Source organism: Arvicola amphibius, chromosome 2, assembly GCF_903992535.2.
Source record: "Arvicola amphibius chromosome 2, mArvAmp1.2, whole genome shotgun sequence".
Lineage (NCBI taxonomy): Eukaryota > Metazoa > Chordata > Mammalia > Rodentia > Cricetidae > Arvicola > Arvicola amphibius.
Window position 1 is genome coordinate 25,208,481 of NC_052048.2, and position 22,063 is coordinate 25,230,543.

Here is a 22,063-nt window from a genome sequence, read left to right on the forward strand (position 1 = left end):
TAACAAACTTGCAAATTAGCTGCTGCCTTTAAGAATAGTAGAGGATCCAGGTAGTAGTGGTGCAGGCCTTTAATCCCAGCACTCAGAAGGCAGAGGCAGGCAGATCTCTGTGAGTTCAAGGCCATCCTGCTCTACAAGAGCTAGTTTCCAGGACTGGTTCCAAAGCTACAGAAAAACCCTGTCTTGAAAAAACAAACAATAAAATAAACCAAAACCAGCCAACCAAACAAACAAAAAGAATGGTGGAGGAGAAGACATGCTAAAAAATTGTTGGCTCAGCTCAGATGCAGGAAAATTAGCAAATCAAATCTTAAACAAGACTAAAACAGTATTTTTCTTTTTAAAAATGTGTGTGTGTGAGTTGCGTTGTGTATGCAGAAGAAAGAGAAAGATGCCCCGGAGTTGGTATGGATACTGGGAACCAGTCTGTGGTCCTCTGGAAGAGGAGCAAGCAATCCTGACCCCTGATCCACCTCCCCAACCCCCAGCAGGCAAAAATAATGAAGAACATCCTTGTGGCTGGCAGTGCCCTATGACAGTGCAGTGTGCTCTCTATTTCCATGACACATAGACACTTTCCCCTGGTCTGATAGGTTCATCTTTGCCATCTCCATCATAGGGGCTGCTGTGTGGGCTTCCAGCTGAACATTGCTCCGGGTAACTTACAAATGCTATTCGCCTGGAAGTGACAGGGTAAGTCATTCCAGGCCCATTTATCTTGGACATTAATGAGGACAACACAGTCTTCTTCCTTAAAGTCATTGGGTTCACCCTTATGCCAGAATCTGAAAGAGAAGAACAGTGAGATAGAGATTATACCACAGGACAATCTAGAGAGAGAGAGAGAGAGAGAGAGAGAGAGAGAGAGAGAGAGAGAGAGAGAGGCACAGAGACAGAAAGACAGAGAGACAGATGAGAGAGAGAGAGAGAGAGAGAGAGAGAGAGAGAGAGAGAGAGAGAGAGAGAGAGAGAGAAAGTGATGAAACAGAGCTGAAGTTGCATGACAAGAGGCACTGGCCAGATGTAGCTATTGGACATTTGAAATGTTGTTTCCAACCCCAGCAGTGGTGGCACAAGTCTTTAATCCCAATACTCCAGAGGCAGAGGCAAGTAGTAGATCTCTGAGTTTGAGGCCAGCATGGTCTCACGTTCTAGGACAGCCAGGGATACATAGAAATGACACTGGCATAAAAATAGACTCATGGATCAATGGAAAAGAACTGAGGAGCCATAAGTAAGTCCACATTCCTTCATCTACCTGACTTTTTACAGTGAAGCAGACAATGGAGATGGGAGAAAAGAGCATCTTCAACAAATGGTGCTGGCAGAACTGGTAGCTAACTGTAAAACAATGAAATTGGATCCTTACCTCTCACCTCACAAAACTCAACTGTAGTTGAAACAAGGACCTCAGATGATGTAGGTGGGTCATATGTCTATGTGTTGCTTTCATTGGTTAATAAAGAAACTGCCTTGGCTTTTTGATAGGACAGAAAATTAGGGAGGCAAAGTAAACAGAACAGGATGCTGGGTAGAAGGCAGTGAGGCAGTCGCCATGAAGCTCCAGCCCAAGATGGATGTAGGTTAAAATCTTTCCGGTAAGGTACCACCACATGGTGCTACACAGATTACTAGAAATGGGTTAATAAAGATGTGAGAGTTAGCCAGAAAGAGGCTGGAGCTAATGGGCCAGGCAGTGTTTAAATGAATACAATTTGTGTGTTGTTATTTCAGGTGTAAAGCTAGCTGTGCAGGAGCCAGGCAGGATGAAAAGCAGGCCTGCTCACCTCATCACTACAAATGGCGCCCTGATGTGGATAACTGAATCAACAGAAAGCCTGAGAAAGCTTGGGAAAGAATAGAGTAAAGCATGTTTTCTTGGTAGCAGCAATTTCTCAGGTCTGCTCTGCTCACTAGAGGCAAGCACTCTCATTTAAGAGAGGCGTCCTGACTCAGCTTTAGCTGCAAAACCTTGCAGCTCTTTTAAGAGGTCCTGCCACAAAACACTTAAATAGTGTTGATGAAAAGCTGAATGCATGCTTTTTGGTTTTCAGCTGTAGCAGGAAAAAAGCTGTGCCGTTTTAAAATGCCGGCTTTCTGGGCCGTCCTGCCAGGGCAAACTCTGACTCTTTCAGGCAGGCAGTCCAACTGAGTGTGGTCTGTGAGCAGAATGCTGCAGCTTGCTTGCTGGCAAGGACCTTGAAACACCATAGAGTTGTAGCAATAAAAATGGCTACAGCCGGTACCTCCTCCATGAGGCTGGAAAGATAAGGAATGGGCTGGATCCAGCCATCAAAGTCACAGCTTTAATCCTCTCCTTAAAGACTCATGTAGTCAGAAAAAGAGAGATATATAGTAAAGAGAGATTCAAAAAATCTCTAGATGGTTTACTGTGTTAAAAATATATACAGACTAAAGGTTAAAGTTCTTAAAAGTAAAAAAGAAAGAAAGAGAGTAGTTGGGTGTGGTGGTACACACTTTTAATCCCAACACTTGAGAGGCAGAGGTAGATTGACCTCTGTGACTTCAAGGTGTGGCAGGACACACCTTTAATCCGAATGCCTGGGAGGCAGAGACAGACAGATCTCTGAGAATTCAAGGACAGCCTGGTCTACAGAGTTATTCCAGGACAAAGATATACAGAGACCCTGCCTCAAAAAGTAAAAGTGAAAACAAAAGAAATAAAGGTTAAAATAAATCCACACAAAGATGGAAAATACACAGAGAATCTTGATACTTTATGCTATTATACTCTCTTTGAATTGTTTGAATGCTGAGGAAGGAGCAACAGCTGCTAAAATATTTGTTTATAAATGCTGCTGAACTAATCCAAGATAGATATTTTCAAAATACCTTGACTTCAATATTTGGGTCTAAAAATATGATGCTTTGGAAAAGAGGGTCTTCTTTTGTTTTCACAGAGGATGACACCCTGTGGATTGCTTCTATCCCAATATGGTATGATAGACCACACCCTTCTGAAAGGTCACTGTAAACACCTTCAGAAAATTACTTCATTCAACTGCCAACTGAGATGAACCTAGCAGACAGGTTATACCATGAAAGACCTGAATAACAGCGCCTCTATACAGCAGGAAGAAGTTTTGAGAGAAATAACTACACCATATTCTCAGATATTGTTTATAAATGTTCTTTTACATTTAAAGGGGGATATGATATAGATATGAATAATTTGCATTGGTATGGATTTTTTTTTGGTTTTTCGAGACAGGGTTTCTCTGGCTTTGGAGCCTGTCCTGGAACTAGCTCTTGTAGACCAGGCTGGTCTTGAACTCACAGAGATCCGCCTGCCTCTGCCTCCTGAGTGCTGGGATTAAAGGCGTGCTCCACCACCGCCTGGCTATTGGTATGGATTTTAAGGTCAATTTTGTTATATGTATATGTATTTCTGATCTTGGTTAAGGTATTGTGATTGTGTAGTTCATTTGGAAATGTAATGTGTAATTAGGAAATATAGGTTGTTAATGGAAAATCATCAATAATAGTAAAGCTTATAGTCATGTTAGTTAGATTTTCTAGATATATAGATAGTCATTCTTCATATCTTTCAAAGACTATAGAATATGGCATTTAATGTTTTAATAACTTAACTTAGGGTTTTTCATGACAGTGAGACACGTCTGCTCCTGGCAGCACCAATCTACTTCAAGAGGAAGATGGGTATCGAAGAGGCTTCTTATGGAGTTGGTTAGCCATTTGGGCAAGAAACTGCTCTTTCCTGGACTGATACATAAACTGGATACAAAGAACCCACAGAGAGAGGACTACTGAACTTGCCTAAAGGTGAGATGGTCTTTTGGGGTTCTTGATTCATGAAAGAGTCTGTGAGACATTCTGCAGGACACAAAAGAAAGTGACTAAACTGTCTTTGGAATTTCCTGCTTCATGGAAATGTCTGCTGCATACTATGGGCCTATAGGCTGAAGATGGATGCCCCAATGGTACAGAGGAACTTTGGGTGACTGTACCGGTAGCGAGATGTCTCAATCATTTCTAGAGTTTTGGAATTTTGGAAGTTTGGAAAGTTGCTTATTTCTTGTTTACTTAGGTAGTATAATATCCTTCTGGAGTCTTTGATGGAGTTGAAGAATAAATAGATAGTTATAGTTTTCCTTAGCTATGATAAAAGATAAAGTAGATATAAATAATGTAATTGTAATTCTTGCTTGATAACTGTTTGTTATATGTAATTTTACTATGTTAAAGTGAAAGCTTTTCTTTTTTGTTTAAACAGAAAAAGGGGAAATGATGTAGGTGTGTCATATGTCTGTGTTACTTTCATTGGTTAATAAAGAAAGTGCCTTGGCTTTTTGATAGGACAGAAAATTAGGTAGGCAGAGTAAACAGAACAGAGTAAACAGGATGCTGGGTAGAAGGCAGTGAGGCAGTCGCCATGAAGCTCCAGCCCAAGATGGATATAGGTTAAAATCTTTCCGGTAAGGCACCACCTCGTGGTGCTACACAGATTACTAGAAATGGGTTAATCAAGATGTGAGAGTTAGCCAGAAAGAGGCTGGAGCTAATGGGCCAGGCAGTGTTTAAATGAATACAATTTGTGTGTTGTTATTTCGGGTGTAAAGCTAGCTGTGCGGGAGCCAGGCAGGATGAAAAGCAGGCCTGCTCACCTCATCACTACACTCAGATAAAACCTGATTCCCTGAATCTGATAGAGGAAAAAGTAAGGATGCTCTTGAAGTCGTAGACACAGGATTTTCTGAACAGGACCTCAGTGGGAAATGGATTAAGACCAATACTAATAAATGGGACTTGATGGTTCTGTAAACCAAAGAACACCACAGTTTAAGTAGAGAGGCAGCCTAAGAAGGGAGAGGATATTTATCAGCTATACATCTGACAGAGGGTTAGTATCTAGAATATAAGACCTGAAAGGGAAATAGGTAAACCCCAGGAAAACAAATGAGGTATGAAACTAAGTGGAGTGCTCTCAAAAGATAAAATACAAATGGCAGAGAAATGTCTTTAAAATGCCAACATTCTTTGCCATTGGGTTGATGCAGATTAAACTGCTTTGAGATTTTTATCTTGCTCCAGTCAGAATTCCTAAGAACCAAGTAAACAAATGAAGGCAAATGTTGGCATACATGCGGAGAAAGGCAATTACTTGTTCATTGCTGGTCAGGGTGCAAACTGGTGGAGCCACTAGAGAAATCCATGTGAAGTTTCCTCAAAAAGCTAGAAATATATATAATATATGACCCAGCTCTGCCATTCTTGAACATATAGCCAAATGACTCTATATCCTATAAATATAGATATGTGCTCATACATGTTCATTGCTGCACTTCTCACAATAGTCAGGAAATGGAAATAGTCTAAATATCCATCAGTTGAGGGATGAATAATGAAAATATTGTATATTCACACCATGAAATATTTATCTGTTAACAAAAATTAAATTAAGAAATGTATAGGATGCAGCTGGAAACAATCATCCTGAGTGACAGACAGATAGACAGCCTCAGGCTGACAAGTACAAGTCTAGCACTAGGAATGGTTTACCTCCTTTGGATTTGTTAGCCAGTGAGGTCCAATAGACCCCTAAAATATTACCGCTTATTACCAGTATTAGTGGTCACCCTCCAGAAATTGACAGTGTGACCCCATTGTTAAAGATAACATAGACTTGAGTCAGATAAAAAATGCTGATGCTACCTGGAAGCTTCATTACTGTGGACTAGCTTTCATAGGGCTGACTGTGCTGGGAATGCTACCAGTAGGAAAAAGGACTCATCAGTCTGACCCAGCTGTGCACTCATCAAGCTGAAATGACTGGCAAGACAAAACCACTGTTGCCATAGTGACGCGAACATTACAGGGGTAACCAACATTCTTATTGGATTTAAGTCCGGCACCACAGGATGGAGACCATATCTGGCACCACTGTCAGCCCAAGAACTTGTGGTACAGGTCTTACGGGAGAACCTGCACCATTAGCCTGTTATGGTACACAGTACTAGACTGACTCCAATGACTTACTATACCCATAGATCAGTGCATCTCTCTGTCTTCATCAGAGACACTTCTGTTTATAGTAGATGAAGATTAACAGAGACCCACAGCTGGCCAAGGTTCTAAATGCTCAGCTCTAACTGGGACATGTTACCACATCTGCTCCTCCCAAGGTTCAGGGATCTTGGTGGATAAAGCGATAGAGCTGGAGGAGATGGGTGACTACAAGGAAGTAGTGTCCTCCAGACACAGCATGACCGCTGCACATATGAGCTCACAGTGATTATGGCAGCGAGCAAAAACCTTGCGCAAGCTCAAGGTGTCTCAGACCCTAGCACGGAGAATGGAGATGGGCACAAAGTCCCCTTGCTAGTCTTGGTAACTGGTATCTGCTGGGAGTGGGAGAGTCAATTTTAAGATAGTTTCAAATAAAAAAAAAACTAACTTTAAAAGAGAAAAAAAGAAATGTGGCTTCTCCATACTGAAATGTCCTTTAAGTGTTAAGTGTATGTGGCTGTACTATGTTAAATACATTATTAATAACTGATAATATATTACTAAACTGGAAGGTAGTGGCCCATGCCTTTAATCCCAGCACTAGGAAGGCAGAAGCAGGCAGATTTCTGAGTTTAAAGTCAGTCTTGTCTACAAAGTGAGTTCCAGGACAGTCAGGGTTGTACACAGAGAAACCCTGTCTTAAAAACCAATCTATCTATGTATCTATGTATCTATGTATCATCTATCTATCTATCTATCTATCTATCTATCTATCTATCATCTATCTATGTATCTATCTATAAATATTATTATCATAAATTTTACCAGTTTTTCCTTTTTTTGTTTGTTGGTGTGTGTGTTGATTTGTTGTTTTTCTATTTGAAATATGATCTCGCTATATAACTATGGCCTCCCTAGATCTCTCTCTCTCTCTCTCTCTCTCTCTCTCTCTCTCTCTCTCTGTGTGTGTGTGTGTGTGTGTGTGTGTATGTGTGTGTGTGTGTGTGTGTGTGTTGATTTGTCTTGTTGTTTTTCCTATTTGAAATATGGTCTCACTGTGATGTGGGAGTCTTCTCTTTGTGTTGTGATTACCATTAATGAATAAAGAAACTGCTTTGGACCTACAGCAAGGCAGAACTTAAGTAGGCAGGAAAGACAGAACTGAATGCTGGGAGGAAGAAGGGTGGAGTCAGAGCTGCCATGGAGCTGCCAGAGTCAAACACGCTGAATCTTTGCTGGTAAGCCACTGCCACATGGCAATATACAGATTAATAGAAATGGCTTAAATTAATACAAGAGTTAGCCAATAAGAAGCTAGAGCTAATGGGACAAGCAGTGTTTTAATTAATATAGTTTCTATGTGGTTATTTTGGTTCTGGGCAGCCAGGACAAACAAGCAGCCTCCTCTTACATCACTGTGTAGCTCCCTAGAACTCCCCATGTAGCCCAGGGTTGCCTCAAACTATCAGCCCCACTATTCCATCTCATGATGAGGATTATTTGTGTGTGTTACCATGTCTAACATCTTCTTACTTTTTTAACATTACTGCTAGGGAAGCTTAAGTTATACTTGTGGTTTTCTATTATATTTATATTATACAATACTGGTTTCAAGGAGGAAAATAACCAGGTTAAAACTCTTTCAAAGGTAATTTTAGCTCCTATAGTATTATTTATAAAAACGATAATCTTCAACCCTTTTCACAATTCTCTCATGCTATCTGTTCTTTCAACACTGGACAATCAGTGTACAAACACTGTACTGCAGATTCTGCTGAAGTCAGGGCTACTGTGTGGTGGGAACAGAGCAGGCAGGGACTGCTCAACTGCTGATGCTCTACTGAGTAAGCACTTACATAGGTGTTCCCTATTTGGCACAGATTCTAATTGGTCTTAATAATAAAAACGCAGAGTCGGCTATCAAAGAGTGAAAGCTGAAGAATCAGAGAAGCAGAGTGGCCAGTCACTAGGATTCTTACCTCTGCCAGTGCTCAGACAAGAGGATTGATTCTGTCCCTACGAATCCTCAGACTATATGCTCAGACTGCATCGTCAGACTGCTGTGAGCTCCTGTCTTCTTCTCTCTCCGTCCAGCCATATCAGTCCTGTCTCTACCTCCCAAATGCTGGGATTAAAGGCGTGGGATCCAAAGTGCTGGGATCACCTTTGTGTGAGCTCTGTTTCTCTTTTAGACAGATTCAATCTTGTGTACTTCAGGGTGGCCTTGAACTCACAGAGATCCATCTACCTCTGTCTCCCATGTGCTGGGATGGAAGGTGTGTGCCATCACTGTCTGGCCTCTATGGCTAACTAGTGTGCACTCTGATTTTCAGGCAAGCTTTATTTGTTATAGCATAAACAAAGTATCACCACAATCCTGCTTTAAAATGAGTTCTCCTTGAGAACTCTTCTTACCTTTGCCTATAAATACTGTTTAGCCCCAACGAAAATACTCACGCCATGTGTGGATTAAATGGTGTCTGGTCCACCCACTGCCACAGGCCTTCTGTGTTCTCATCACTAAGTCCCAGGAAATAGGGAAATTGTCTGTCCAAAAGCTGAGTCACAAAGTTCTGCATACAAAATGTACATGTTTTGGTAAGTGCTCTTGGGTGACGTCATCAGGCTGATAAGGAGCAAAAAGGTCAGTGAGATCACGGGTTAGGCATAAACATCACAGTATCAGATAAGTTTGTTCTCAAACCTGCTTAAAGGAGCAGAGGGATCTCACTTGCCAAACCCTGCATCTTTTGACAAGTCCACTGTGCTGACAATGGTTTTACCCTGTAAAGATTTGTTTTTTGTACTTGTTTAATAAATGCTGATTGGCCAGCAGCCAGGCAGAAAGTATAGGTGGGGCAACCAGGCAGGAAGTAGAGGCGGGCAATGAGAATTATGGGAAGAGGAAAGTTTCAGTCTGCAGTAGTGATCCTCTGTAGAGGAAGCAAGATGTGACTGCCTTGCCAAAAAATGTACCAAGCTACACAGCTAAAACAGACAAGTATTATGAGCTAATATAAGTTATAAGAGTTAATAAGAAGCCTGAGCTACTAGGCCAACTAGTTTATAATTAATGTAGACCTCTGTGTGTTTTTTTTGGGATTGAATGACTGCAGGACTTGGTGAGACAAAAACCTCAGTCAACACTACTGCTTATTAAAGTCACCATGAAAATTAAATATGACTGTGTCAGCGACCCCCTTAGCACATGCTGAATAGGCTTGGATTTTTTAGAGATTTAACAAAACAAAAATGGTTTCCCCAGACCCACCCCCATAGTTCCATCCCCAGCTCTGCAGCAGAACACCCTTCCCCGCCTTCCTGCTTTCACTCCTGAGGGCCCCACAGTTCTTCCCCTTCTAACCTTCTTCTCCCCGTCTTGCCTTGTCCCAGACCCCAGCTATAGCAGGCACCCCCTGATGACCCAAGGGCTACTCCTCCCAGGGCAACAAGAAGGCTGAAGACAGATCCACATCTCTCCTACTGCTCCTGAGATCCAATCCCGCAGTCTCATTCCCAGCTCTATAGTAGGAAACCTACTGTGGACTCCTTTTCCTCTCTGACCCCTTTCCCAGCTGATCACAAAGAACTTCTCCTCCAACCTTCTTTTCCCCAGTTCATCCCAATATCTCAGCACACCAGCAGGCCTTCCCTGTGAACACACCAGCCGTGCAAACCAGGAAAACAGGCAACACACAGCTGTGAAATTCTCTGAAAATCCAGAAGAGAGGAACCAGAAACCAAGGAACAAAACACCCACCCAACAAAGACAAATCCAGAAACCAGAACCTAGAAATATAATTACCCCAAACCCAGATGCCTAGACAGCAGGCAGCATAAAAATACAACCAATCCAGAAAAACACAAATAAAAAAATTGGCGAAAATTATTAAATCTCTTTAAGAATTAAAGCAAACACAAGCAAACAGTTGAAGGAAATGAATAAAATTGTTCAAGAACTGAAAATGGAAATTGAATCAAGAAATAAAACACAAAATGAGGGAATTTTGGAGATGAAAAATTTAGCAGTCCAATCAGGAACTACAGTGGCAAGCTTTACCAGCAGAATATGGGAGATGAAAGACTCTCAGGTGCTGAAGATAGAAGAAATAGAAAATGTTGAATCCAAAAACTCCTGACACAAAACATTCAGGAAACTTGAAACACTTAGAAAAGACCAAACCTAAGAATAATAGATATAGAGGAAGGAGAAGACATCCAGGTTGAAGGCCCAGAAAATGTCTTCAACAAAATCATACAAGAAAATTTTCCTAACCTGAGGAAGGAAGGCCCAGAAATAGAAGAAAAAATTCCTAACCCCATGATAGAGATACCTACCTATACAGGTACAAGAAGCATACAGTACACCAAATATATTGAACCAGAAAAGAAAGTCCTCTTGTCACATAATAATCAACACATTAAACATAGAGAATAACAACAACAAAATAATATTAAAAGCTGCAAGGGAAAAAGGTCAAGTAACATAAAGGCAGACCTATTAGGATTATACCTATTTCTCAGTTAAGACTCTAAAAGTCAGAAGGGCCTGGAAAATGTGCTGCATACTCTCTGAGACCACAGACATTAGCCCAGACTACTATACCCAGAAAAACTTTCAATCACCATAGACAGAGAAAAGAAGATATCCTATGACAAAGTCAAATTTAAGCAATGTCTATCTACAAATTCAGCCCTACAGAAGGTGCTAGAAGGAAAACTCCAACCTAAGGAGGTTAACTACACCCACGAAACACAGGAAACAAATAATTTTACATTGGCAAAATTAAAAGAAGAGAAACACACACCCCTACACACACCCACACCCCTACACACACCCACACACACCATCACCATCAACAACAACAACAACACCATATCAGGAATCAACAATCATTTGTCATTAATATCTGTCAATATCAATGGACTCTATTCCCCAATAAAAAGACAAAGACTAACAGAATGGATGTAAAAACAAGATCCATCCTTATATAAGAAACACATATATATATGAAATACATATATAAAAAACACAACATCAAGGATCATCATTACTTCATGGTAAAGGAATGGAAAAAGATACTCCAAGCAAATGAACCTAAGAACCAGGATGGTGTGGGCATTCTAATATCTAACAAAATAGACTCCAAACCAGAACTAATCAAAAGAGATGCAGGACACTACATAGTCATCAAAGGAAAAAATCCACCAACATGACATTTCAATTCTTAACATCTATGCCACAAACACAAATGCATCCACATTTGTAAAATGAACACTACCATAGTTACTACAGGTTAAATCACATATTGACCCTCACACACTAATAGTGAGAGACTTTAATACCCTAATCTCACCAGTGGATAGGTCATCCAGACAAAAACTAAGAAGAGAAATACTGGAACTACCAGACATTATAAATCAAATAGACCTAACAGAATATTTCACTGAAACACAAAAGAAAATACCTTCCTCTCAGCATCTCACAGAGCTTTCTCCAAAATTGAGCACATGCTCAGAAACAAAGCAAATCTCAACAAATGCAAGAAAATTGAAATAATTCCCTGTGTCCTATCATGGTTTAAAACTGGGTATCAACTGCAACAGAAATGTGAGAATGTTTACAAACTCATGGAAACTGAACAATTCTGTACTGAATGAAAAATGAGTAAAGACAGAAATAAAGAAATTAATGACTTCCTAGAATTCAATGAAAGTGAATGCACAACATAGTTAAACTTATGGGGCACAATAAGTGAAAGTAGTGCTCAGAGGAAAGTGCACAGCACCGAGTGACTACATTTAAAAATTGGAGAAATCTCATACTAGCAGCTTAACAGCACACCTGAAAGCTCTAGAACAAAAATAATCATACCCAAGAGGAGTAGATGGCAAGAAATAATGAAACCGAGGGCTGAAATCAATAAAAAAAGAAACAAAGAAAATAATACAAAGAATCAATGAACCAAAGAATTAGTTCTTTGAGAAAACGAACAAAATAAATAAATCCTTATCCAAACTAACTAAAAGACAGAGCATATCCAAATTAACAAGATGAAATAAAAATGGGTCATAACAGATACTAAGGAAATCCAGAGAACCAAAAGAACATACTTCAGAATGCTGTACTAAACCAAATTGAAAAATGTAGAAAATGGATAATTTTCTTGTTATTATCACTTATCAAAGTTAAATCAAGATTACATAAACAATTTAAATATATCTATAACCCCTAGTGAAATAGAAACAGTTATTAAATGTCCCCCAATCAAAAAAAAGTCCAGGACTACATGGTTTTACAGCAGAGTCCTACCAGACTTTTGAAGAAGAGTTAAAGCCAATACTCCTAAAATTATTCTACAAAATAAAAAAAAAACAAAATAGAAAGAACACTGCCAATTTAATTTTATAAGGTCACACCCAAACCATATAAATATTAAACAAAAAGAATTATATATCAATTTCCCTTATGAACATAGATGCAAGAAATACTCAATAAAATACTTGCAAGCCAAATCAAATAGCACCTCAAAAAGTGCATCCACTAAGAGCAAATAGGCTTCATTCCAGAAATGCAAGGATGATTCAACAAATAGATGTAGAGTTCCACAACCAAGCACTGAGCTGAGCTCTGGGAGTCCAGTAGAAGAGAGAGGGAGGAGATATTGTATGAGGGGGGAGGGGTGTCAAGATCATGATGGGGAAACCTACAGAGATAACTGATCCAAATTTGTGGGAACTTTGTGACTCTAGGCCTACAGCTGGGAAGCCTGCATGGGACTGAATGAGACCCTCTACATGTGAGCAACAGTTGTGTATCCTGGACTGTTTGTGGGACCCCAGGGTGGGAAGAGGATTTATCCCTGGTGCATGAGCTGGCTTTTTGGAGCCCATTCCTTATGGTGAGATGTCTTGCTCAACCTCTATGCTGCGGAAGTTCTTGGTCCTGCTTCAACTGAATGTGCCAGGCTGTGTTGACTCCCCATGGGATACCTTACCCTTTCTGAAGAGTGAAGGGGGGGCTGAAGGGAGGTGGAAGGGAGAGGGAGAAGGAGAGGTAGGGGAACTTTGGTTAGTATGTAAAATGAATAGAAAACATTTTAAAAATTGGTAAATGTAATCCTCCATATAAACAAAATGAAAGACAAACACCACATAATCATCTTACCCAGCCACAAAACATTTGACCTACAATCTGTCCTGCCTGAAAAGACATGCTAGGACAATGGTGACACAGAACTCGTGGGAGTAGTCAACCAATGTCTGATTTGGTTAAAGGCTCACTTCTTGAGAAGGAACCCGGACCCAACACTGCTTGGGTAACTAAGAACCAGAGACTAGATAGCCAAGAGTACTAGGGCTAAATCAAACACTACTGGTCTTTTAAAAAATCAATAAAATGATTCTTAATGATACTGTGCTATAATCATAGATCAGTGTCTTATCCAGTCATCATCAGAGAGGCTTCCTCTAGCAGCAGATGGGATCAGATGCAGAAACCCACAGCCAGACATTATGCAGAGAGAGAGAATCTAAATTGGAGGTCTCCATCAAACCCTCTCTGTCAGAGCTCAGGGAATCCCACAGAAGAGAGGTGGAAAGTTTGTAAGAGCCAGAGGAAGACACTAGGAGAACAAGGTCCTCTGAATCAACTAGGCAAGATGCATATGAGCTCATAGGAGCTGAAGTAGCAAGTATGGGGCCTACATGGGTCTCCACCAGGTCCTCCATATACATATAATAGCTATTAGCTTAGTATTTTCATGGAACTCCAGACTAAAGGAAGAAGTAGGTCTCTGACTCTTTTGCCTGCTCTTGGGACTCTTTTACTACTGTTGGGTTGCTGTGTCAGACTTCAATATGATAGCTTTTGCTAAATCCTATATTTTGTTTTATCTTGTTGGGTTGTTATTTCTTAGAAACCTATTCTTTTCTAATAAGGGACAGAAAAGGAGTGTATCTGGAGGGAATGAAAGGTGGAAAGGAACTGGAAGGAGTACAGGGAGTGGAAATTGTAAGAATATAGTATATGAGTAAATAGTCTATTTTCAATAAAAGGGAAAAAAATTTAATAGTTTGGCTATTTCATCCTATTCTGTTTCATTTGAAGAGTTAGAAAACCTACACATGGCAAAGTCAAGGAGACAGAATCACTAAGGAAATCCTGTAGACCAAGGAAAAGCAAAAGCTGGGTTAGAACACATATCCAAAAATGTATCACACAAAGAGAGCAATTTCATCTCTTTATAAACTGAATTTACCTTCAAATATATTTAGTTAGAATTAGTACCACACGTTAGAACTATTTTACATATGTAAGAAGCCACTTCAGTCCTGATTAGCCACTCATGTAGTTATATGCTCATGTGTCCTACTGTATGTCCTACTGTCTTCTCATGAGTCCTACTGTATGCCTGGCTTTGGGCAGGATATTGGGAATATAAAGCAAGGAAAGTGTGCCCTGAACCTTCCATCAAGTGGGGGTCATTGGAAGAACTGAAGTCACTGGAGTAAATCTGACATCCCTATGTGCTCAAAGAGCCCTATCAGAGCCTACATCATAGACAAGAGAGAGCAGAGTAGGAAAGGGTGGGGTTCTGGGAGAAATGACACATCATTCAAGTCTGGAAAGACCAGAGGTTGGCCAAATAGAGGAAACTGACTAACTTTCTAGCATATAAAGTCCATACATTTCTACAGGGCCTGCACCAGGTCTGTATATATGCTGTGGCTATTAGCTTGATGTTCTTGTGAGACTCCTATTGGTGAGAACAGGGGGATTTCTGACTCTTGCCTGATCTCGAGACTCTTTCCTTCCCATTGGGTTACCTGTCCAGCTTCAATGATACGAGGGCTTTTGCTTTATCTTATTGTATCTTTTTGTTGTGCCCTTTTTGGCAGTCATCTCTTGGAGACCTGCTCTTTTTCTGAAGAGAAAATGGAGATGGAATAGATTTGGGGTGAGAAAAAGTTGGTTTTGGTGGGGGGAAGTGGGGGCTAGGAACAGTGGGAAGATGGAAAACTGTGGTCGGGATGTTTTGCATGAGAGAAGAACCTATTTTCAATTAAAAAGATGCAAGGTATGCATTGTACTATATAATTCCTTTGGTGCATGTGTTTTATTATCAGAGAAAGGGTAAATTATGCTATAATGTATGTTGAACTTTGTTATTATGAAAAGTACAGTTGAAAATCAAAGAGGCGAGTAAAGAAGGGAGTGGGAAAAGGAAACAGGAGGAGTGGGAAAGGAAGAGAGAGATTTCCAGGCTGATGAAGATGATGAAGGAAAGATACATAGGGAGCCAAAAAATTTCTTCTCTACAAAGTAACTTAAGGCAACAGCATAAATGGTGGTTCTAGTTAGCTTTGGTGTCTACTCGACACAGCCTAGAATTACTTGAGAAGGGAATCTCAGGTGAGGGATATCCAAATCAGGCTGGCTTGTGGGCATGGCTGTGGGGGCTGTGTGCATTGTTAATTGGCATAGGAGGGCTCCAGCCTACTGTGGCCAGACCAGTTCCTGGGTAAGGTGGTCCTGAGCTGAAAAACAAAACAAAACAAAACAAAACAACAACAACAACAACAATAACAACAAAAACCCTAGCTAAGTATGAGCCTTGAGTGGGCCAGAAAGCAGTGTTCCTCCTTGGTTACTGTTTCAAGTTCCTGCATAAATTCCTGCCCAGAAATCCCCCACCCCCCATGGTGGACAGTAAGCTGCTAGACGAAATAAACCCTTTCCTCTTTGAAGTTACTCTTGGTTGCGTTTGCCACCACGAAAGAATGAAACCGGAGCGTCAGTGTGAGCTGAACCAATACAGACCTGCTCGGCTTCCGTGCTGATGGTTGCCAAGTGACCGCCCATCACTGAGCAGTTCCTCTCACTCTCGTGCCACGTCTGGTTGTCGTTAAGAGGAAGGTAGCAGTTGGACTGGAAGGCTATCCAGCTAGCAGGGCAACAGTTCCAGGTATCTCCTCGGGTGAGAATCAGAATAAGCATTAGTTAGAAAGGAACATTTCATCTGTGGCAGAGAAATGCTCATCTTACTACGATTATTACCTCAGAAGACATTAATGTTGTTCACTGTCCTTACATGTATTTGCTTATATTTCCAGAGCTAGCAGTGTGGCTCAATGGTAAAGCACTTTCCTAGAATGTGAGCAGTCCTAAGTTTGATACTTTGTAAAGAAAATAAGGAAGGAATTGATAAGGGGAAGGGAGGGAGACGGAGAGAGAGTGTTTAGTTTAGAATTAAGCTACATGTTCCTATAACAATGCCTTCTTCAGGATATTTTATTGGAAAGAAGAGCAAAGAATATACAGAACTCAAGCATTTTTTAATTCTCCATGACTTCATAAATTCCAGAATATAAATAAAGAAATAAGCATCTTAGCAATTGACCAATACTTATTCTTGTAGCCAGTTCTCATGTGTCCTTTCTGACTTACTACGGACACAATTTAAAGGCTGAACAGAAGCAAATTAGAAGTTTCCTCTGCTACCTGTAGCTCCGGACTCCAGCTCCTCTCGCGCACACGTTAGCATTGTTTGGTAATCAGAGAAATTCGCCATTCCTGCTCTTCTCTTCCAGCGTGAAAAGTAACGATGAGTCACTGTCGGGAGGACAAACAGTTATTCCCTGTGTGGCCACCGATTTAGAAGAGTGGGCTGATCTCCCCACCCTTCTCCTTCCCTCACAGTTAAGGTCCCCACACTCTTTTTCTTTCAGATACCCCATTGCGTGACCCCAGGTAAATTTTCTAAAAGCAACTGCAGAAAGCTAATATTTTATAATCATTTTATCCACTTTGTGATTGACACTGGAAGTTTTGGAATCTTCTAGGTGCCTGCCATTTTCGGTTTATTCTATTGGAATGAGCCTAAGAGCGAGGGTTCTGGTAAACAGTGGGCCAGCTCCAGAAATCTTTATCAGCTCCACGACGTTAGTGATATTTTGAATCTATGTCAAATATTTGAAATATAATCAAATACTAATATTAAAAATTAAAAAAAGACATGTACAGGTTTTTAAATTAGCATAACATGAACACTTTGGGCAAAGGCTGCTAGATTCAAGACATAGAACATTGCCAACACCCCACATAGCCATCATCCCCCAAACACAGCCCACTCTTCCTTTGCAGTTAACCATCTCATGGTTTTTCAAGTCTTCACCCTGTGTCCTTCACAGTTTCAGCCTGGTGCCATCAGATCAGAATGACTTTCTTTGGGATTCTCTATGAGTGGACTCAGGTGGCCTGCATCCTTTGGTGCTGACTTCTGCTCAGCATTGTTTCTGAAACAGGATTGCTGCCCACGGTTGCAGTTCATTCATTTTCATAGCTGGAAAGTCGGCTACTGTCTTCACACAGTGAAATGCCTCGGTCTCTCCGGCTTCTAGCGCATCCACTGCATCCAGCATTGGGCTGATGCGAACTGTGCTGCTCTGAGCAGTGTTGACCTTGCATCCCAAAGAGAGTAAGTCCTCCTGTTTCTGTTGCTGGTGGCAGTCACAGGCATGGTAAGTGGGGGGTTCATGTGAAAGCTTTCTGAGCAGGCTCACTGCTTTGTGCTGTCTCCTGAGGGGAAGCACCCCGGGTTCGGTTTTCCACGTCTTCATCATCAGATGGTGTATGCATTTAGTCATTGCGTCCCTGGAGTTTTGCAATGCTGACTCATCGTGAGTGGTGGTCATACTTCCCTAACAACCAAGGTGGCTGCCAGTGTGTGTATTTGTGATCTTTTCATCTCTCTTCTCTAGAATGCCATCTTAAGACTCTGTCCATTTTTATTATATTGCTAGCACGTTTCCAATTGTGTTGACAGATTACATTCCACACATTAATGCAGTACAAAACTTCTGTCCTATAGACTTCTGTTTTCACTATATGAGCTGTTGTTTGTACATGATATGATGCAAGAACCCAATTTCACTTACTAAATATAATCAATGATGTCTAAAAACATTAGTTTAACAAAGCTCTCCTTTCCCCACAACTCTGAAACATCCGCCTTTATTTAGATAAGGAAATACATATGTAGAGTTTGTACTGCAATTAGTGCTTTGCAGCCTGTTTGTCTTAGACAGATACCATACTAATTCAGTCATAGCAACCTTTTCTTCAGGCTTGATATCAGATAGAACAGCTTCCTGTGAGGCCAGGGGTGCGATGGCTTCAAGGATACATATTTGTTCCCAGTCTTGAGGTGGACACATTTAAAGCGTTGAGCTTTTATATATCATTTGTGCCTCAGCAAAGTGCTGTTTTGGAAGCAAGCAGAGCAGTCTCATCTGCATTAGAAAATCAAGTGCGCAGCTATGACCATCGTCCAAGACAGTGAAGGCGCTGTGTGTGGATTCACTGAGGAAAAGGGAGGCTTCCGGAGCACACGTTGGGAATTCTAGGGGCAAATAATTCAAGATGAGCTTCATCTGCCTAGTAACTTACCCAAACAACTTGCAATGAAGCAAGCACTGAGAAGCGAGATGAAAACAGCAGCGAGGACCCAAGGGGTCAGCTGGGGGTGCCGAGCACCTTTGGGGTGCCGAGCACCTTTGGCTAGAACAAAAAGAAAAACAGATCAGTTTCCTCTCTGCCACGAGGGAAGCCAAAATTATCAAGCAGCAGGCCCAGTGCGAGAGTGCAGAAGGTAATTTAGGCATGCGGGAGACTTAAACACGTCCTGTGAATAAACCAATCTTAGGGTCTCCTAGTAAATAACAAAGAAAAATACAAACTTGTTTCTAAAAAGAAAGGTTTTCATGAGCAGAGCATAAAAACAAAAGCCATAAAAGTTAAAGCTTCTATATAACATAAATAACGTAAAACATGCACACATGCACGCATGCCCCCCCACATATACATACATATAGAGAATTCTAAATTCAATTCAAAATTTGAGCAAAATTATGAGCAGTATATTTAATCTGCTCTGATGTGGATGGGTCTTCTATCTATTGGTTAATTAATAAAGAAAATTGCTTGGCCTGATAAGTCAGAACATAGGTAGGTGGGGAAGACAGAACAGAATGCTGGGAGGAAGAAGGCAGTGAGGCAGACGCCATAGCTCTCCTCTCCAAGATGGATACAGGTTAAGATCTTTCCTGGTAAGCCACCACCTCGTGGTGCTACACAGATTACTAAATATGGGTTAAAGCAAGATGTGAGAATTAGCCAATAAGAGGCTGAAACTAATGGGCCAGACAGTGTTTAAATGAATACAGTTTCTGTGTAATTATTTCAGGTGTAAAGCTAGCCGTGCGGGAGCCAAGTGGCGGGTCGCAGCCCGCTGCCCCTTCTACACTGCTCAGATTATAAATAATCATTAAACGAATGAAAGTATGTTCCATTGGAGAACTAAAATATGTGGCAATGTTTTTCACATTGATCCAAAAAGCACATTGAGAACATGCACTCAAGAGAGGAGATGGCTGTGTTGCTGAGGCTAGGCCCTGAGACTAGCTCCCAAGAAGCACCAATGAGCGGCATTTGTCCATTCTTAGCTTTTGATTTTATTTATTTATTTATTTATTTATTTATTTATTTATTTATTTATTTATTTGTGTGTATGTACATGCCATGGTGCGTGCACGGAAATCAGAAGACAGCTTATTGGAGCCAGTTCTCTTCCTCCACCATGTGGATCCTCAGGCTTGATGGCAAGTGCCTTCATCTACCGAGCCACCTCAATGGCCCAGCATTTACCCAGACTTAAATGCATTGCATTTGCTGCACCAACTTCAATCTAACTCTATGCCACACAAAGGACTGCATTTATTTGTACAGAAGGATATTACTAGCAGTAGTTTTTTCTGCCAGGTCTGTCTGGTACAATAGGCATGTAATCCCAACTATTCAGGAGCTGAGGGAAGGACTAAATTAAATTCAAGGACTGTCTGGGGTATGGAGGGAGTTTAAGGCAAGCCCACAAATCCCAGAGAGATTCTGTGTAGAAATTAAAAGTGAAGAAAGGACTGGGGGTGTACCTCAGGGGTAGAGTACTTACTTCCCCAGCATGCAGGGGACACCACTCCCAGTCCCCAGTACAAAACCCAAACCAAACATAAGCAAGCAAAAAAAAAAAAAAACCTGTGTTTTTCAGGACTGCAGTACAGTGTGGTCCTGTTGAAGTCAGCTGTAACAAACTGATGAGATTTTAAGCAAGATTTAAAGTTTAAACATTTTAACGATTTGTTGTACATTTCTTTCTGTGACTAGAACATCTTTTATTTATTCTTTGATACTTTTGCACATCTAAACAATGTATTGTGATTATACCCATCCTGAGTCCCCTCTCGCCCTCATACTCCCATCCCCAGGCACCCCCAGCATGTTCTTGCTTCCCAATTCATGGTCTTTGCTTTTTTGCTGCTGGTGTTCTTTCTGTTTGTGTAATCCACTGAGTCCACTGAGTGCTGTCTGCTGGAATACTGGCTGGTCCTTGTGCAGGCACCACAGCTACTGTGAGCTCATGGCTGTGATGGCAATGCCATATCCAGAAGATGCTTCTATATCTTGCTTATTATATAGTATAATAAAATTAACACAATAAAGTATTATTTAACAGTCTCACTGTACAAATCCGGAAATATCCCTTGACTTAGACAGGAAACCAGATAAAGCCTCTGGCAGATCGTGAGCCTATGTCTGTTTTCTATAGCTCTCCCTTCCCTTCAAAATAATCTTCCAAAGTATTTAATTAATTCTCCTTTCCTTTTTATCCCATTTCTTTTTTTATACACTTCATCTCTTCCCTTGGTTTGATCTGATTTTGGTATCTGTTACACATCTTATTGGGATTTAGCTAAGTCTTTTCTCTTTGCCAAGGCCATCCTCATTTTGCTTTCATCCCCGTAATCTTTCTGCTACATTAGTTCACATTTTAAAGTCATAGTCATAAATACATCTACCTAGTTAATGTGAAAGGGGCTGGGCTCGATAGAACATTGCCTATAGCCTCAGCCTTCAGAAGCTGGAAACAAGAAGATCCAGCTGGGGGCCGACCCAGGCGACACAGAAGGTTAGCCTGTAGAACATAGCAAGACTTTGTCTTGAAGGAGGAGGAGGAGAGGAGGAGGTAGAGGAAAAAGAGAGACTCACGTTGCCTTTGAGGTTCCTCTAGCCACATTGTGTGTGTCAGGAGATTCAGGATCCTCTTCTATGGCTTCACCTTCAGAAACATTTACAACTTGACATCTGACTTAGTTGGGTAAGATCAATAAGTGTCCGGTGTAAGAGAGCTAACTGAGAAGAAGAAATCTTCAAAAACGGGGTTTCCTCTAAGGTACTCCAGCAGATGGGGCAAAGAGAAAAAGGAAATTGAGAAAGCACCTCCAAAACAGTCATCAGAAACTTCCAGAAGTGTGTCATGTAAGATTTCTCAATCTGTTTTGTTAGTCATGTATGACATTTTCAAAGGTAATAGATGTTTGAGGTAAAAACATGGCTTGGGACGTTCTGTGCCTTCAATGAGATGTGTCCAGCATGGCAATGAGAAACGCTTCTAAGGCAAACTTTGTGCACATGGAGCATGTGAGGACATGAAAACCTTTGCTTTAGTGCCACTGACAACCCCAGCTGGGTATGGGGTTTCCTGGGACGTGGTTCCTGGAAGACCAGGTGGTAAGGATTTGGCGGTGACAAACAGAAACAAACAGAGGCAGTCTGAATCTGAGTGTATTTTGCAGCTCTCAAGCAGGGATTTTTATACAAGAAAAACAGGTATTACAATTCTAAAAGATGTGTCCAGTGAAGCAGTCGCAAAGAATAATTATCATAATCATCTGGCACAAGAGAGCACAAAATCAACTAGACAGTGGGTTCAAAGAATCAGTTATGAATGGAACAGATAACATCATAATCACTAAACAGAACAAAATACACAAATCATTTATAGTTAATGGCACAGTTTCAAGAGCAAGTTCAAAAAGTCTTCAAGGGTACTTGGTTATGACCCCTAGGTCCTGATCAAGTTAATAAATTTCCGTGAATAATCCTTATCTAACTAGCTTCTGTCTTATTAAAAATCCTCAAAGTTCAATTTCAAGCTATACTTAAACAATGCTTTCTATA

At 40.8% G+C, this 22,063-nt stretch overlaps 1 protein-coding gene across 1 annotated transcript; it reads right to left on the reverse strand.

Moving 5' to 3' along the window:
• Positions 1-564: 564 nt before the first annotated feature.
• On the reverse strand, positions 565-21,205 carry Clec4d (C-type lectin domain family 4 member D). Its single transcript, XM_038320819.1, has 6 exons — positions 21,092-21,205; positions 18,440-18,550; positions 16,493-16,603; positions 15,812-15,963; positions 8,446-8,561; positions 565-785 (listed from the first exon to the last, which is right to left on the reverse strand). The coding sequence occupies exons 1-6, from the start codon at positions 21,117-21,119 to the stop codon at positions 614-616; spliced, it is 690 nt and encodes a 229-aa protein (XP_038176747.1). The 5' UTR covers positions 21,120-21,205; the 3' UTR covers positions 565-613.
• Positions 21,206-22,063: the final 858 nt, after the last annotated feature.